The 17,855-nt window shown below is 33.0% G+C and overlaps 2 protein-coding genes and 1 pseudogene across 3 annotated transcripts; 1 reads left to right on the top strand and 2 right to left on the bottom strand.

Annotated features, from left to right (window-relative positions):
• The first annotated feature begins 841 nt into the window (after positions 1-841).
• LOC110664026 (B3 domain-containing transcription factor ABI3-like) lies at positions 842-4,959 on the top strand. 2 transcript variants are annotated; one of them, XM_058129091.1, is made up of 6 exons: positions 842-3,472; positions 3,632-3,724; positions 3,821-3,921; positions 4,067-4,119; positions 4,201-4,277; positions 4,365-4,959. In XM_058129091.1, exons 1-6 carry the CDS (start codon positions 1,757-1,759, stop codon positions 4,518-4,520), a joined length of 2,196 nt encoding a protein of 731 aa, XP_057985074.1. In that variant the 5' UTR covers positions 842-1,756; the 3' UTR covers positions 4,521-4,959. The 2 variants fall into 2 exon arrangements, with proteins under 2 accessions (XP_057985074.1, XP_021679249.2); XM_021823557.2 differs by having other exon boundaries at positions 844-3,472; positions 4,073-4,119.
• Positions 4,960-7,281: 2,322 nt separating this feature from the next.
• LOC110667430 (LRR receptor-like serine/threonine-protein kinase RGI2) lies at positions 7,282-10,867 on the bottom strand (annotated as a pseudogene).
• A 380-nt stretch (positions 10,868-11,247) lies between these two features.
• On the bottom strand, positions 11,248-12,480 carry LOC110653958 (uncharacterized). Its single transcript, XM_058129092.1, has 2 exons — positions 12,072-12,480; positions 11,248-11,996 (listed from the first exon to the last, which is right to left on the bottom strand). Exons 1-2 carry the CDS (start codon positions 12,467-12,469, stop codon positions 11,678-11,680), a joined length of 717 nt encoding a protein of 238 aa, XP_057985075.1. The 5' UTR covers positions 12,470-12,480; the 3' UTR covers positions 11,248-11,677.
• Between the last annotated feature and the right edge of the window lie 5,375 nt (positions 12,481-17,855).

Here is a 17,855-nt window from a genome sequence, read left to right on the forward strand (position 1 = left end):
GGGGTGATGCGAATAATTATTCTCCTAAATCAATTGCTATTAATATCAATTATCGACAAACTTATAAAGTGTAATTCTCAATTAAAATAGTCAAAATAAAAGACATTATAATTATTTTTCAAGCATCACATATTAATAATTTATTAATGGTTAGGTCAATTTGAAACATCAACTAACCATGAAAGCTTGATTAACAATTATATAAATTTTAGAGTTTAATTATAAAAATTAATTAATTTTTTTAATTAATTCTAATATAGAATTTTTTATGTGACTTTTCTAAAAATGATATGGGTTGATCTAAATTTCCTATTAAATATATTAACAGTTTATTATGATCAGATTAATTTAAGATAGAATTTAATTATAAAAATTAACAAATTCTTTTTTTTTTATAATTAACCATTTAATGAAGTTGAATGTGGGAAAAAGCCGACGTCAATCAATTTGATATTAAAAATTAATTGTTATTGTGCTTCAATGGATAATAATAATAATAATAATAATAATAATAATAATAATAATAATAATAATAATAATAATAATAATAATTTTAATAGTCTCGTTAGAAACATCCAAAGAATCCATGACGAAAATAAAATTAAAACGATAATACATATGCACAGAAGATAATATCGGTTGAATATTTATACAAATTAACCCAAAAAGAAACTAAATTTCGGACAAAGTTGACTCAAAATTTAATAAACACTTGTTATTGAAATTGATCTTATAGTTGGGTACGTAAAATAGACAAAATTGAAGTGTGTACGGTAGTTTAAGTCCACAAAAACACAGAGACATACTGCTATTTAAAGAGTTATAAGCAAAAGGCTGAGCCACCGCTTGGTTTCGCCATTGAGGATTGAACGTATGGCGAGGGGCACAAAATCCGGTGTGAGCCTCAGAAACTAGCGGCACGAGAGGTTTTTGTTTTTCTTTGTTTCTTTCTCTTCTCTCTATCTCTCTCCAAAACTGCCCACCACCACCTCTCTCTCTCTCTCTCTCTCTCTCTCTCTCTCTCTCTAGCTCTAGTTAATTGAACACTGCATAAACCCCCAAAATACTGACTTGAACTTGTGTTCGAGAAAAAGGCTAAATGGAAGGCATTGAATACTCTGGAACAAACCAGAACACATATGGGGTTTTGATTGTTTTCTTTAAAGAGTATTTCAGCATGTGGGATTCTTCAAATCTTGGTGGTCACCCTTTTCTCTGTGTTCTCTCTTAGGTGCTAGATTGCCTAGCTGGATTTTGCTGCTACTACTTTGATCTGCAGATGATGTTCTTGATTCTAGTGTACTAATATTCTGTTTTTTTTTTTCCTTCTAATTTTAATTTGTGTTAATTAATTAGTGTTGCAGATGCTTAGCGGGTTTGATTATAATAAGAGTTAATGAAGAGGAGATGTCACTGTCTTGGAAGGAGGGGTATAGCATTGTTTATGTTATCTTTGGTAGTGAAATTGGTAGACCCAGATGGTTTATGTTGCGTAATTGTTGAGTAATTGATATAGCAAAGCTGCGGGCCCTTTCCCATCTTCTGCTTCCTTAATCAAATACAATCTTTCTCTTTGCACTTCTCCGTACACAGGAAACCCTATCCTTCTTTCACTATCTTTATCCTTCATTTCTGAATCTATCTGCTACCAACAGAGAACTCAAAAGCTTCAACTTGCAATCTTTTTTATTTGATAATTTTTTTTGTTTCTTTTCTTTTCTTTTTTTTATATATTTTTTTGGGAAGCAAAAAAAAAATGAAGAATAGTTTGCAACTGCATGTTGAAGATCTTCAAAATGTAACAAAACCTACAAGTAGCTTTGATACTATGGATGCTATGGAGGAAGAACAGGCGATTGCTGGTGAAGACAGAGAGATCTGGCTAGATAGAGAACAAGACGATCTGTTAGATGTGAATGATTCTTCAATTTTCTATGGTGACTTCCCTCCTCTTCCAGATTTCCCATGCATGTCATCATCTTCTTCCTCTTCTTCCACTCCGGCGCCAGTCAAGCCCATGGCTTCTTCATCGTCTTCTTCTTCGGCTTCTTCCTCATCTTCTGCGGCTTCTTGGGCTGTTTTGAAGTCAGATGCAGAAGAGATTGATAAAAAGAATTATGACCATCACCAATATCATCACAATAATCACCATGGTCAACATGATCCAGTAGAAGCACCCACAACAGCCTTGTCTTCTACTGCATCCATGGAGATCCCTCAGCCATATGATCAAGGGATAGCTGGTGTTGGTTGCAAGGACGAGATGGAAATTTTTGGATATATGGATCTGATCGAGGACAATGATTTCTTCGACCCTTCTTCTATATTTCAATCCGATGAACATTTATTAGATGAGTTTCAGCATGAGCAGAACATGCAACCAGAACAGGAGCCGCAACAGGAAAATGAAGAGTTGATCATGCAAACCAAAATTGAGGAAATCCAACAGCAAGGAAACGCGTCAGATGATCTAGCCATGGTGTTCTTAGAGTGGCTCAAGAGCAACAAGGAGACTGTCTCTGCAGAGGACTTGAGGAAAGTTAAAATCAAGAAAGCTACCATAGAGTGTGCTGCTAGGCGACTAGGTGGTGGTAAGGAAGCTATGAAGCAATTGTTGAAACTCATTCTTGAATGGGTTCAAACGAATCATCTTCAAAAAAGGCGCATGAAAGAATCATCTCCTGATAATATTCCCCACCCATGCAAAGACCCTCTGCAAAACCCTAACCCTACTGCTAGTTCAAACCCTAATCTGATTTGTAACTCTATCCAACCAGACCTATCAGCCTACTGCTTCACCCAGTCACCTTGGATTGCACCCCCACCTTATGTTTCTGATCCGGGAACGTTTATGCCGGGCTTTTCTCCTATGGTTGGGTATATGGGCGACCCGTTTGTCAGTGGAGCTTCGAACATGGCTGGCCACTCTTACCCACCAGGACCACCATCAGACTATCACATGCTCGACTCCGCCCAATCGTGGCCTGCAACACAGTTCGCTTTGGCTTCGCCTTACACCTCATTTCCAAACAAGAATCTCCAGCCTGTTCAGGCCCACCCTCCTATTCTTACTGGATATGGAAATCAATGCCCATGCCAGTATCTCCCCGGGCAAGTTGGCGATAGGTTAATGAGGTTGGGTTCCTCAGCAACCAAAGAGGCAAGGAAGAAGAGAATGGCGAGACAAAGAAGGTTTTTGTCGCATCATAGGAATCATAATAGTCACAACGCCCAAGGAAATCAGCACCACCAAAATCAGTGTGCAGACCACCATGCAAGGTTTGGAAATGATAATGTTGCACCAACAACTCAACCTAATCATGGGAATTGGGTTTATTGGCCTGCTGCTGGTGCTGTTTCGACCACACCAGTTCTTCCTATGGATGTACAACCGGTGCATAATGTAGATCGGCCGGCCATGCAAGCACATCAGAGTAATCATCAGCGGCAAGTTGCATCAGATAGGCGACCGGTGGGTTATTTGGATCTGGTGATCGTCTTTGTTGGGATTATTGCTTTTTGCGATACGTATTTATGGATTTATGATAAATACGTGAATAATTGCAGATTGATTTGTTGTTTTGATCATAATACATGGCATTGTGTATGCACGTTTTTCCTGTTTATCCAGGGTTGGAAACCTGAGAAGAACCTGAAGTTTCTTCTCCAGAAAGTGTTGAAGCAGAGCGATGTGGGTAATCTAGGGAGGATAGTGTTACCAAAGGTACTCTCTGATTCTTTATGATCTCTGTTTTAGTGATTTCCTATTCTGGGTATTGATAATTTCTTTGAATTTAATTATTTATCTATTTACATGTAGAAAGAAGCAGAAATCCATCTTCCAGAACTGGAGGCAAGAGACGGCATTTCTATTGCGATGGAAGATATAGGGACTTCTTGCATTTGGAACATGCGCTATAGGTATTCTTGATTTTAAACAAAGATCGATGCTTTTATTGATCTTATTTTTCTAGCTAATTAAATCCCTAGTACTTTCTTTCTCTCATTTCTTGTCCTTGCAAACTAAATCTCTGCATTTTTGGCTCGTATTTTTCTTCTTTTGGAGTTGCAGATTCTGGCCTAACAACAAAAGCAGGATGTACCTCCTTGAAAACACAGGTGGGTATTTGCTTTTAGATTTTCTAATGAACTCTTAAGAACAATATCCCATTCTCATTTTCGTTAATCCTCTTGATTCAGGAGATTTTGTGAGAACAAATGGCCTCCAAGAAGGAGATTTCATAGTCATCTACTTAGATGTCAAGTGTGGCAAATATGTATGCACACTTCTAGCTAACAATATTAAGATTTTGTTTTAAAATCTTGGCTAATTTTAATTTTTATCTCAAAATTGATAATTACAGTTGATCCGAGGAGTGAAGGTAAGGCAACCAGGATCAAAATCAGAGAAGAAGAAATCAGGAAAATCCCAGAAAAATCTTCATGCAAATTATGCGGCTGCTGCTTCTGTTAATGTATCGTTATCTTCACCCATGAATCAAGCTCAAACAGTAAAGTAAATGATAAGTGGAAGAACCCAGCAGCTAGAAAACCAAACTACCAATCCCAGTAGTACTCTTGCCTCTTGCCACCGCTAGCGCGCACATTCTCTCTCCTTCAAGCATGAAAATAGATGGACAAGTGGACGGTGAGAAGTTTATGTAGGTTGTTGAGCATAGAAACCCTAGATTCTCTGCACAGTCCAATCACCTAACGCTGATTTCCCAGTCAAAAGTAAAAGTCACAGATCACAATCGCCGAGATCATTAAGCAGCAGGGGTTAAGCTTGGATTGGATGTTCAATATTATTAAACATTTCAGTTTTGGTTATTATGGTTGGAGGTGTTCTTAATTTGTTGTTAATTAGGGCTGCCTCTCTCATCATACTATACAATGTTGTGCAATTATATATGCTTGTTAATTGTCCATACTCTCTTAATAAAATTACGGATACTGATATATTCATTTGGTCCCTTATCTAACAGATTCATATTCGAATATAACTCTTCAGTTACAATATATATATATATATATAGGCAAGAAATATGAGCAATTGGTACAAATTTCATTCCTCGTTTGCATATGATGATGTATGAAATAATGTTGTTTAGTGAGGTGCGGTTACAGGCATAAATGGTGAAGGGTGGAGAGGAATAGAAAACGTATGAAAACAATACATCACTGTATTCACTACAATGAGGACAACCCTTTATTAAGGGCTACCATTCCTATGCTTTTATGGGTTACTAGTTTGAAACGTAACTTTAAGTGCTAATTTCTTTTTTTTTTTTTTAATTTAGGGGACATCATTAGTTATATTTAGCATAAATTATAATATATATTATAATGTTTTTAAAAATAATAAATTATGAAGAATGAGATTTATGTTATTATGAATATATACATGTACCGTATATATATTGAATAATTATAATTATTACATTCACATATATATAATTTTTAAAATAAAATTATAAAAATTAAATTTCATATATATATATATATATATATATATATATATAGTCAAATGTCTCTTTTTACTTGCTTTAAATTTTTATATTTTATAAAATAAAAAAATTATTATATAATGAGAAAATGTTTGAAAACTATATTAATCAAAAGAGATTAAGGGAATAAAACATGAAAAAAAAATTAAACTTATATTAAGTCTTAATATTTCTACAATTAAAATTTTTAATAATTTTAAAATGATTTATCTTAGTCATATTCATCCATTATTAGGAAGCAAATTCCATAAATTTAATTATAAAAATAATCTTTAATTGGAAACCACAGTAACATTTAAATGAACTTTCTTTTCGTAAAGTCCCCAAAAAGCACAAGTGATCTTAATTTATGATGTAAGATATTTTCAACTCTTACCCAAATTGGACTCTTATCTAACAGTAAGGTGTGTTATATTATTATTATTTGTAAAATTACTTTGTTAAAAAAATAGGTAATTTAATAAAATTTCATAATTTAATTCATGAAATTTTTGTAAAATAATTAATTATAAAAAATTTATTAATTTAATGGAAAAAAGTTTTTTGCATTAAAAAAATAATATTGTAATAATATTAAAAAATTAATTACAAATAATACCAAATAAAGTATAATTATTTAATATTTCACATTTAAAATCTATAATTTTATTTAAAATTTATGGTATCATGGAAAGTATGATAATTTATATATTTTTTCTACGTGATTTTTTTTTTCGTTAATTTTCATTATTAACTGTTTTAAGAAAATAATATCAATTTAAAAAATTTTTATGAAATAAATTATAAAATTTTGTTAAATCATTTATTTTGTATAACAAAATAATTTTAGTTATAATAATAATTATTATTATTATTATCATTTTTATAAAAAAGAGGGAAAAAATAGTGAGAGACTATCAAACGCCACGTCAGCATGATGTCACATTAACACCTAATCAACAATTACAAATGTCGTTAATTACATTATTACTTAAATACTAATTTTTATAAATTTCTTAATTGCAAAAAAAAAATCCCCTGTTTAATAAAAACATTAAATTGTTAAGATATCTCATATTTATGTGTATTTTATGCATTGTTTAATTATAATAAAATAATTAAATCAAATTCAATCAATAAAATTTAATATAAGATCGATTCATTTCAGTTTTTTTATTAGTAATTTTATAAATTTTTTATTTTTAATTATTAATTTGATTAGTAACTAAATTAATAGAATTTCTATTAGTTAATATAATAATTATAATTTTAGTAATAATATATTGTTAATAATGATTTTTATAATTTTATTAATTTGTAATTATTCTTTTATTAATAATAAATTATATTTATTATTTTAATAAATAAATAATATAAAATATATATTGTATTTTTTTACTTAATTTGGTTATAACCATCACTATATATATATATATATATATATATATATATATATATATATATATATATATATATATATATATATATATATATATATATATATTCCGATTAAATTCTATTAATTTTTCTTTAATTTCAATTTAATTTATAGATATTTTTAAAATTAATTAAAATTTTAATTAATTAAAAATTTCGGTTAGTCGAATACTCGAGCAAATTTTAGCACTAATTGATTATTTGATTTTTTTATCAGAAATTGATTATTTGATTTTTTTTTATCAGAAATTGATTATTTGATTTTGCTGTCTTATCCAATGAGAGTTCATCAGCTGGTAGAATCTCCTCGGTACCTTGCTTCGTCGTTAGCATAGGATTATGTGCAGTGTCTCCTATGTATATTAAGCCTACTTATTTGCTCTGTTCACAAGAAAGTTCTGGAACTGAACTGGGATTACACTTACATATAAAACTTCACCGAAGAAAGAACAAGACTAAATAAAATCTTCTACAGATTATTTGAACTTAGTTTTGGCTATGGATGAAGAAGAGTGCAAAACTGAAGATCCAGAAAAGCTTGTATTTTTGCTTTGAGGACGCGAGTGCTGCATAATCACTGATGGGGTGGTGTTGCGATTTTCCTGTCCATTATTTGCTGAAGATCCATTGAGAAACAGGTCCACTTTCAAGCACTCCTCCGTAGTCTCCAGCCTTATTTCCTTGAGCATTGCTGATATATCTTTCATTGTAGGCCTATCATGAGGACAAGGATTTAACACAGCAAAGCCACTCCTAAGGTCTGCAACATCTGCTCAATCTCAGATTCTGGCAGAGCCCGTAAACTGGAATCTAGCACTTCAATCCCTTCCACCCCACCCCTTCTTCTGCCTCACCCAATCTAAAATGTGAAGCCCATCTGGTACGGTTGGATCAATTGGCTGCTTCCCAGTTAGTACCTCTAACATCACCTCACCATAACTATACACATCACTCTTTTCTGTTATCTTCATCATATATCAGTACTCTGCTTGACATTAGAATGATGTTAAACGAGTTTCAATTAGTGTTTCATCCATTGTGGAAACTTCTGAAATCAAGAAAGGACATGCTGGATGAATTTTGAACTCACCTGGAGCGATGTAACCGTAGGATCCAGCAACAGTGGCAGAAGAACGAGCAAAACCTCCATCATCAACGAGCTTGGCAAGCCCGAAATCAGCAATGTAGGGTGCAGATTCAGGGCCAATGAGAATGTTGTTGGCCTTTACGTCCCCTGAACAATTCGAGGAACGCAGTCATGGTGCAAGTAAGCAAGACCTTGTGCTGCCTCCAAGATGATTCGGTACCTCACTTCCCATTACAAGCAACCCCCACTTCTTTCATGAAGGAGACTGCCCAAGCTTCCATTGGGCGTATAGTTGTACATAAGCAATCTTGTGTTTCGATTCCAACAGCAGCCCAAGAATCTGACAATGTTCTTGTGACGGATAGAACCAAGAGTTTTTACCTCAGCGGAAAAGGAATCCCGATCTTCCCTAATTCCTAGCCTGTCAGTTTGGCAATCATGTCCTGCAGCTATTGTTGCTGGCCACAGCTTTTTCACTACAATGACTTCTCCATTTTCTAGTTCTGCACGATACAAAATTCCTGAACATCCTTTCCCGATTACATTGGATTCCACTAGGCATTTCAGAACTTGTTCTACCGAAAAATTTAGCTTCTGAAATGGAGTGAAGTGCCAAGGCAATGATTCCCCTCCCATTTCAGATTCGCAATCATCTCCTATCAATTTCCGAGCTCTGAAAATTGCAATTGCTCCAAAAATGGTCATTGCTATAGTCAAGGTGATGAGCAATGCGATGACTAGTTTAAGTCTATGTGATCTCTTCAAGTTACTGTTATTTGACATGCCCATCAATGTGGCATTGCTTAGGAAACATAAGTCTCGACCCTTAGAACACAATCCTTGGTTTCCTGCCAATTCTGTTGCTGATAACTCTCGGAAAAGCTTGTTGTCGGGAAGATAGCCAGTGAAATTGTTGTATGAGATGCTTAAAGAAACAAGATTTCACCCACAAATTGATTGGCAGAAACATCCAATACCTCAAGCCTTGTCAGAGAAGATAAAGAGCTAGGCAGAGTACCTTGAAGGGTGTTGTTGCTTAGGTTCAGCATCTGCAGCTCATTGCAATTGCCAATTTCTGCTGGCAGCGTCCCACTGAGATGGTTTGCAGACAAGTCAAGGAAATTGAGGTTTTTGAGGAGCCCGATTTCTTCTGGAATATCTCCACTGATTCTGTTACTGACAAGCCGAAGACGAATAAGATAGGTGCAGTTACCTAACGCCGGAGGAATTGAACCGGAAATGTCATTAGCAATTAAGAAAAGCTTTGTTAGGTTCTGAAGCTGAAATAGGCCAGGAGGTAAGCTTCCAGTTAGTGCTATATTGTGTGAAAAATCTAACGCTTCAAGACTCCTGCAACCACCCAACTCTGCAGGAATGCTTCCTTCAAGTTTGTTCTCCCAGGCGAAGAAGACTGTTAACTGTGTCAACTTACCAAGCTAACTTGGAATTGTGCCTGATATATGATAGTATCAAGCTGCAACTGTAACAGGTTTGTGGCATTTGCAAGAACGGTTGGAATCGAACCAGAGATATTATTGTTGCTAAGCATAAGCTCTTCAACGTTTGAAAGGTTTCCAAAAGACTGAGGTATGGCTTCGGAGAAAAAATTTAAGGAGAGATCAATAATCTTCAAGTTTTTACAGTTGCCAATCTCTCCAGGAACAGTCCCATGAAAATTGTTCTGCCACAGCAACAGCTTCTCTAGCTTCTGAAGTTTGCCCAACTGTGGTGGTAGTGAACCTGAGAGACCATTGTCATATAAAAACAAGTTGACGAGCTCCGAGCAGTTGCCTAGATGCGGTAGAATCCCACCAGAGAGCATCGTAGAGTACAATGATAGTGTCTGCAGATTGCTAAGGTTGCCCAGTGAAACAGGAATGGAACCAGAATTTTAGTATCAGCTAGACCCAGCACTAGCAAATTCTTGCATCCTCCAAGCTTATCTGGGATCTTTCCTTCAATGTTCTTGTTCCCCCCAGCTCGTATGACCAGTAAATTTGATATTCTACCTAGTTCTGCTGGGAGATTCCCGCTCAAGTAGTTATCGAATATGATAAGATTATTGAGATTGGTACAATTGCCAAGCTCCACTGGGATTATCCCAGTAATCTGGTTAGAGTTCAAAATTAAGTCTTGGAGATTTTCTAGCTTCCCAATACTTGAAGGAATACTCCCCACCAGACTATTAGAGCTAACATCTAGCACTGTTAGGCGAGAGCAGTCACCGATATCCGGTGGGATTGTTCCAGTAAGATTTACACCAGAAAGAATGGGCTTTTCAAGGTATAGAAGGGTGGAAAGATTGGAAGGGAAAGGAAAAGCTATATCAACAAATTGAATGTTGATTTCAGTGACCAAATTATTAGAAGAAAAAGTTATGTGAGACCACTTGCAAGGGTTAGGGTCCAAATGATTCCAGTTAGAGAAAACTGAAGAACGTGAAGGGGAGCTGTGAAGCCAATAAAGAAGAGTATCAACTATTCAACTTTACTATTTGTTGCAGAAGCAGCAGAAGATGCAAGTGTAAGAATAACGACGAAGAGATGGTGGTAGTGAGTGGCGAAGGATCGCCTCAGCATTGCGTGATGGTTGTAGAAGATGAATGGTTGCCTCGACATCGGCATTGGCAATTGCCTCAAATCCCAAACCTCTCTTCTTGAACCTGCATTGGGTCTCTCTATACCTCTCAGCTTCTCTCTCTCTAAAATGATTCTCATCTTAAACCCAACCCAGAACAACTTCCTTTGCAGACAAGCAAGAAACACAAGCACGAACTAGTAAACATTTTCAACCACTCCACCACCCTCACCTCGGGGTTCTGTTCTTGCTCCATCTTTTTGTTCTTTCTTTATTTGAATAGGTGCTTGGTAGATATACTGGGTTGCAGAAATGCCATGTGTTCTTGCATTATTTTCCTCAATAGGGTCAGTATTATTGATTGTTTTAGCATTGATAATAGGGCCATTCTCTTTAGAACAAATCCACCGGCGCCGTTACCTTTGAATTGATTACTCTTTTCAAGAAGCTGGAAAATTTTCTTGCATAAAACCTATGTAGCACGGAAACGGAAACGCGGAAACGGGGAAACGCGGAAACGGACACGGGGAAACGGCATTTTAAAAAACATAGGAAACGGAAACGTGGGGGAAACGTGTAAATATAAAAAATATAGGGGTATATTTATAAATATATATATATATATATATATATATATCATGAAAGATGTTCAATAATAAATAAAGTTCAAATCAACATTTAAATTCAACTATAAAAATACATATTTAGAAGTTTCATACTTATAAGAAATAAATATCAACTACAACACATTCAAATGTTAAAAAAGAAAAGATAATAAAATTTATAACATTTCCTCAACTTCACTGTCTTTCTCATTCTCCTTCTCCATGCTTGTAGTTGCATTTTCATCAAACAAAACAGACTCTAACTCTGGTTCATCCAATGAAAGGTTGGCAAATTCAAGAACTCCCACATCTTCCATACTTCCAAATTGATCACCACCAACATCCCACAATTTTGTCTTCTCATCATAATATTGGGAGGAGTTTCTGGACAGAAGACGAAGATTATTATGGATAAAAACCAAGTCCTCTGCACGTTTTGGAGTTAATTTATTCCTTCTGCATGAATGAATGAAGGAATAAATACTCTAATTTCTTTCACAACAAGAGGAGGAAGTAGGTTGTCCAAGCACTTTAAAAGCCAACCTTTGAAGTAAAGGTGCATTAGAACCAAAACATGCCCACCATTTCCTAGGATCTGTAACATACATACTTCCAATAGAATCAGGATCAGCAAAAGGTCCACTTTTCAAAGAAAAATTTGCAAATTCATCATTTGCTCTAATTCGCTCATCTTCATTAGAAAAAATCCTCCTGAAGCATTTAATTCTCTCAGTTGATACTTCTCCATCCATATGAGGAGGCACTCTACCTTCTCCCTCTTGAAGCCATTTTTCACTATAAAATCTTCAAAAATAAGAAAATAAATTCAGAAAAAAAAAAATTAGAACAAGAAGATGAGTATGTAAGTTAGAAATTTACCTTGGATTTAATGAATGGGCTAAACAATGAAGGGGAGTGTTGTTCTTTGCCCAACGATCAACAAGAATTCGATGAACCACATAATAAAAAGGAGAAAACCCATCTGCTTGCTTTCCTTCATGATCAAAAATAACTTGCTTCACCTTTTCAATCATAGAATCCCACAACTCATAAACCAAATGAAGGCATGGTTTGTCTGTGTCACAAACTCTGATCATGTCATAAATGGGCCCAGTAAAAGCAATGATGTAATCAACCTTTTCCCACCAATCCTCATCTACCACTTTATCACGAACAAATCTAGCTTTACCTTGGTCATCTTCTCGGTATTGTGCCCATTGATCACTCATAACCATTGCTTCTAAAGCACGTCTAATAAGTTTAAATCTTTTAAGCATCACAACAATAGAAGCAAAGCAGTGTCAAGAATGAAAGCAATTTCAAAGGGCTAAACCGATTATAAATTGCAAGCCTCATGGAATGATTCATTATAAAATTCTTGATTTTCAAAGCATCCCCATGGATTTCAGTGATCCAGTGACACACATCATAAGTTTTTTTATTAGTTTCCAAATTTTTTGCTGCACATATATTCTTCAAAGCAAGATTAAGAGTGTGTACAACATAAGGAGTCCAATAAATATGTGGAAACATTCCCTCAATGATTTCTTCAGCACCTTTACAATTTGAAGCATTATCGAATGACTTGTACCACTTTTTGATGACCCACCTCATCAATTACTTCTTTTAGCAAATTAGCAATAAATTGCTTATCTTTCCCTTCACGAGAACAATCTCTGATTTGATAAACATGGGGCGGACTAAAACAACCATAAAATTAATCAAAGGCCTCCTCTGGGGATCACTCCATCCATCACTCACAATACTAACACCCTTTTCTAACCAAGTACTTTTAATTGGTTCAAGCAACCTCTCTACATTTGCTTTTTCTTGCTGAAGTAATGTGGTTCTCAATTTGTTATAACCAGGCGGCACATAACCACCCAAAACATGATTAGCAGCAAAAGAATAAGAACTCACATAATAAGGATTTCTAGCAAAATTAAAAGGTAGACCCCCAGTGTAAAACATTCTAGCAATCTCTGCATCTAATTGAGCTCTAGTTTGCAAGTCAAAAGCTCTACCAAGAGGAGAATCATTAACTCTTCTTTTCTTCAAAGCTGCTGAAATACTTGGTTCAGTTATATTCAATGAAGGAACAGAAGTTATACTAATAGGCAAATAAACTCGCCTAGATTGTGAATTGGTAATTTTGTTTGTTGCCTCATCCTCCTGTTTCCTCATTTCAGAAATACTATCATTCCTTACTTTTTTACACACACCAATCCCCTTTCCAGTGATTTTCAATAAATAAGCCCTCACTCTAGTATAAGTCCCTTGCTTTTCTTGTCCACAAAAATTGCATATCCATTTACAATTACCCCCTCCTTCTCCAGTTTTCTCTAATTTAGTTACATATCTCCATAGAGGACTAAATTCTTCCTCCCTAGTTTTTGAAGAAGTGCCACTAGTGCTATTTGCTTGGGGAGAATTTGAGTTTGAAGAATCCATTCAAATATTGTCCTATCAAAATGACAAAAAGAAAATGCAATTTTATACAATTTACAAATTATTTAAACAAATTATATACTAAGGATTAAAGCACAATGTAAATTATATATTAAATGATTAAAGAGTTAAATAATAGAATTGAATAAATTGACTATATTATGAAAAATTTTAATATATAATATAACGATACATTAAAACAAATTATATTAAACATATTATATATAAACTATTATAAAAATATAAAATATATTAATATAAAATACAAATTTTGAATATTGGAATTTTTTTTATTTATCATTAATTAGAATTTAAACTTGAAATTTTATAATTTTAAAAATAACTTTAAAAATATATTTACATTTGTCCTTAATTTCCTTCAAAATGTTGATTGTAAAAATATGGCAAATCTTGAAAATTTTTAGTGAATTTGGGAAAATTTTTTTTATCTTTTTTTTTTTTAAAAAAAAAAATTTATGATAACTCCTCAAATTTAGTTTGAGAAAAATCTAATTATGGAATATACATTTAGAGAAAAAAAAATTGATATTAAATATGATAAATTTATGATTAATTAATAGAATAAAATTATAATTAATTAATAAAAATTACTTGATAAAATTATTTTACAAAAAAATTAGAAAAAGAAAATAATAAATTAATAATAAAGAAAATAATAAATTAATAAAACCACCCCAATCTAATAAACCTAATTACCCAGCCCAGCCCTTATTCATTTCACAATCGGGAAATGGGGAAGGAAAAAAAAAAAGGGAAACGTTACCTGAGAGAATGGCGAGTCATTGCTGCTTCTTGCTTCTTCTTACTGTTTCTTCTTACCTTTCTTCTTCTTCTGTTGAGTGTTGATAAGAGAGAAAAGAGTTAATATGGCAGTGGCAGATCAAAGAAAAAAGAAGAGAAATCAGAAATGTGGTGTTGCGAATCTTGCGATTCTTACCCGACGGCGACGCTTGAAGCCTTGAAGGTACCCTTTCCCTTTTCTTTTTCTTTTTCTTCTTCTTTCTTTTCTGTTGTTGGTGAATATTGTGAACTGTGAGCGTGAAGTAATCGATTTTAACCTACCCATTTTTCTTCTTTTTTTTTTTTTTAATTTTCTTTAAAGAAACGCGTTTCGAAAACGCAGCGTTTTTCGATATTTTGGAAGCGGCGGAAACGTTTCCGAGCCGTGTCAGTTCGTTTCCCCGTCGGAAACGTTTCCGACACTGGGAAACGGCACTCGGAGCCATTTCCGTGCTACATAGCATAAAACTACATATTGTTCTTCCAAATGCATTGAAACCTTCTTTTTGTTTATCAATTCTTTCCTTGACCAGCACAGTTTCCCATCATTATAAATTTCCGATAGGCACACAGAGAATGCTCCAGAAATTTTGTGGATCATTTGGATTTTCCTGTTGTGCCAAACGGGTAGATATGGCCAGATTGGCATCTTATGGTAGAAAATTATATGCTCTTCAGGAAAAAAAAATGCGTATTTGATTGCCTAGCACATTGCATTTAATTTAAGTGAATTCTGTTAAGGAAATACATACCCAATCATATGTTAATATGAGAAGCTAGCATCACTTTGAATTTCCAATCAAGTTATTGTTTCACAATCCAGTGTAACCTTGCAATCAAATTAATTTATATATGAAAGCTTATATAATACAACATTTCTTAATCTTACTTTATAAATTTTGTTTGAGCAAAAATGAATTCACTAGTGATTTTTCTTATTCAATTGGGATGTGGAAGTTCTCTCTTCACTCAAATATATATATATATATATATATGGGACATATGTGATACAAACTCAAGCAAAGCTACGAAGAGCCCAGAACTCTAGGATTTGAGCTTGGGAATTCGCCACCATGGAATCTACACACGTTTTGTTCTCAATGGCCTCCAAATAAAATAAAATCACACGGCTAACCTATTCATTTTGTATTACACTATATCAAGACATGGATGATTCTTTTCTTCAACATCAGCCATTGTAATTTAAGTGTAAAAACTACTTTTTAAGAAAAAATAAATAAATTTTATTGAAAAATAATGTTATTATTTTGGTATTTTAATTATTAAAATTTATCAAATTTAATTTTATATTTTTTTTTAATATACTTTAATTAATATATTTAAAAATACAATTTTCTCAATAATAACTTTAATAATAATACCAAACAGATTCTTATTGTCATAAAATATTGAAATGTGTATATAAAAATTAAAATCAGAGGAACATTGAAATTATCAAAAATATTCTTAATTCTTTTATATTATTTATATTTATATTTTTTATTATTTAAAATTTAATTTTAAAATTTAAATAAATTTAAAATTCTTAATTAGTTATGCTTGGACTTAGCTTCTTCCTAATTAAATTTTATTTATTGTAATCCAAAATTAAAAAAAAAAGTGTAAAAAAGAATAGACTAAAATAAGAATTCTTATTTTAAAAAATGTGCTTTTCATTGTTTAAAAAAAATTATCATTTTTTACAAAATAAATGATCAAAAAATGAAATTATTTTTTAAGGATTGCAACCTTTTTTTAGGCCTATTGAAACTCAAAGTGTTTTATTTTATTTTTATTTTTATTTTTATTTTTAAGGCTTTAAACTTGATTTTCTTATTTAATTTTTTTAAAAAAAATTGCAATAAATATTTTTGAAATCGATCCGTAACATTTAAAGATAATTATTATGACCTATACTAAAAGTGAGAAGGAAGGAAAATATTAAAATTATATATAAAAAAAACTCTTAACTTTAATTCGGAGAAAAATATAATCATAATAACTTAATATTATCATAACAAATAATTAAATTTAAATAATTTTTAAAATTAATATATTATGATAATATTATATTATATAAAAATTAATTAAAAAATTATATAATACAAAATTAAATTATGAGTATGCATAATGAGTAAAAAATGTGCAACACATATGAAAGCAAATTGAAATAAAAATTTTCAATTATTTATATATTCAGTAATTTATTAATATTTAGAAAGTAAACCAAATGAGCTAATGAAATCGATTGAATAAGAAACGGAATGAAACAAAAGCCTAATGATACTGTATTGGCTTTCAGCTCAGTCAAATGAAGTTAATAGGCTTGGGCCGCTAGGCCAACCAAATGGTGCTATGGTCCATGGTGGTTGAATCCAAATCTAGTTAAATTGCCCAATAACAAAATTATATAATTTTTTTGTCATCATACCCCAAAAAAATAAAAAAATTTCAATTTTTACCTTAAAATAGAAGTGAACTGAATGATTCATTTTGATTTTCGATTATAACCTAAGTTTGATCACCCCTAACTCGAGTAGCATATCCAACAAGCTTCGGATCACCTTGGCTTCAATAGATTATGGGGTTCTGGAGGATTCTCTTAAATAAGAATTAGAAACGGTCTTAAAGCTTGGAGTGACAGGAACTGGTGGAAACTGACTGGATTGATGACCAAGATAAATTGAAGGATATGATTGTGGGTTTCTACAGGAATTTGTTGCTAAAGACATCTTGGTAACCCGTGTCTTCCCTATTTGAAATAAGTTTCCTAGCTTTGATTAATTTTGAAGGTGTGGAGTCTTTACAAGTCACGATTATTATTGTTGAAATAAAGCAATCTTTATTCGATGTGAAGGCTTGGAAAGCTCTTTGTATTGATGGTCTCCATTGAATTAAGGCTCAGCTTAATAAGACACTTTTTGTCCTAACTTCTTTGTAAAGTTGGCAGTCCTGAAGTGATTCCTCAATTTCGGCCTATCAACCTTGTAATGTAAATTTTATGGAGGGAGGTCACTGATATGTTTTGGAAGTGATATGAAGGAACTCGCCTACACGTTAGCGTTTGTATGGAAGTGGATAAATTATGCAAGCAATTCATTCAACAATGGGGTGAGTTCCTTCAACTCATGATAATATTGAGAATGAAAACAAGCAAGAAAGATTTCAACAAGAAAATTTTCTGATTCATTAGTCAATGATTAAGTGCCAAAATGCAAGAGCAATATGCAGAATTCAAGAAGAAAACCAAGAGCAAGTTGAAATTTGTCTGGATTGCACTTTTGGCTTACACACTGTTAGCAGGCATAGCTGGGGTTGCTTTTCCACCGAAGTCTTGTCCATGCTTTTTAATTGCCATCTCTTTTTATCAAGAATAGCTTTGCAGGTGACAAAATCATAGAGTATGTTTCCACC

Source organism: Hevea brasiliensis, chromosome 10 (genome assembly GCF_030052815.1).
Source record: "Hevea brasiliensis isolate MT/VB/25A 57/8 chromosome 10, ASM3005281v1, whole genome shotgun sequence".
Taxonomy (NCBI): Eukaryota; Viridiplantae; Streptophyta; class Magnoliopsida; order Malpighiales; family Euphorbiaceae; genus Hevea; species Hevea brasiliensis.

What these genes read in the sequence shown, in the direction of transcription:
- LOC110653958 (XM_058129092.1), bottom strand. Translation starts at nt 12,469, where the DNA reads ATGCTTAAAAGATTTAAACTTATTAGACGTGCTTTAGAAGCAATGGTT. An exon ending in GCCCATTCATTAAATCCAAG is followed by an intron (nt 11,997 to 12,071) that starts GTAAATTTCTAA and finishes TTATTTTTGAAG; the next exon opens with ATTTTATAGTGAAAAATGGC.
- LOC110664026 (XM_058129091.1), top strand. Translation starts at nt 1,757, where the DNA reads ATGAAGAATAGTTTGCAACTGCATGTTGAAGATCTTCAAAATGTAACA. An exon ending in GTACCTCCTTGAAAACACAG is followed by an intron (nt 4,120 to 4,200) that starts GTGGGTATTTGC and finishes CTCTTGATTCAG; the next exon opens with GAGATTTTGTGAGAACAAAT. An exon ending in ATGTCAAGTGTGGCAAATAT is followed by an intron (nt 4,278 to 4,364) that starts GTATGCACACTT and finishes TGATAATTACAG; the next exon opens with TTGATCCGAGGAGTGAAGGT.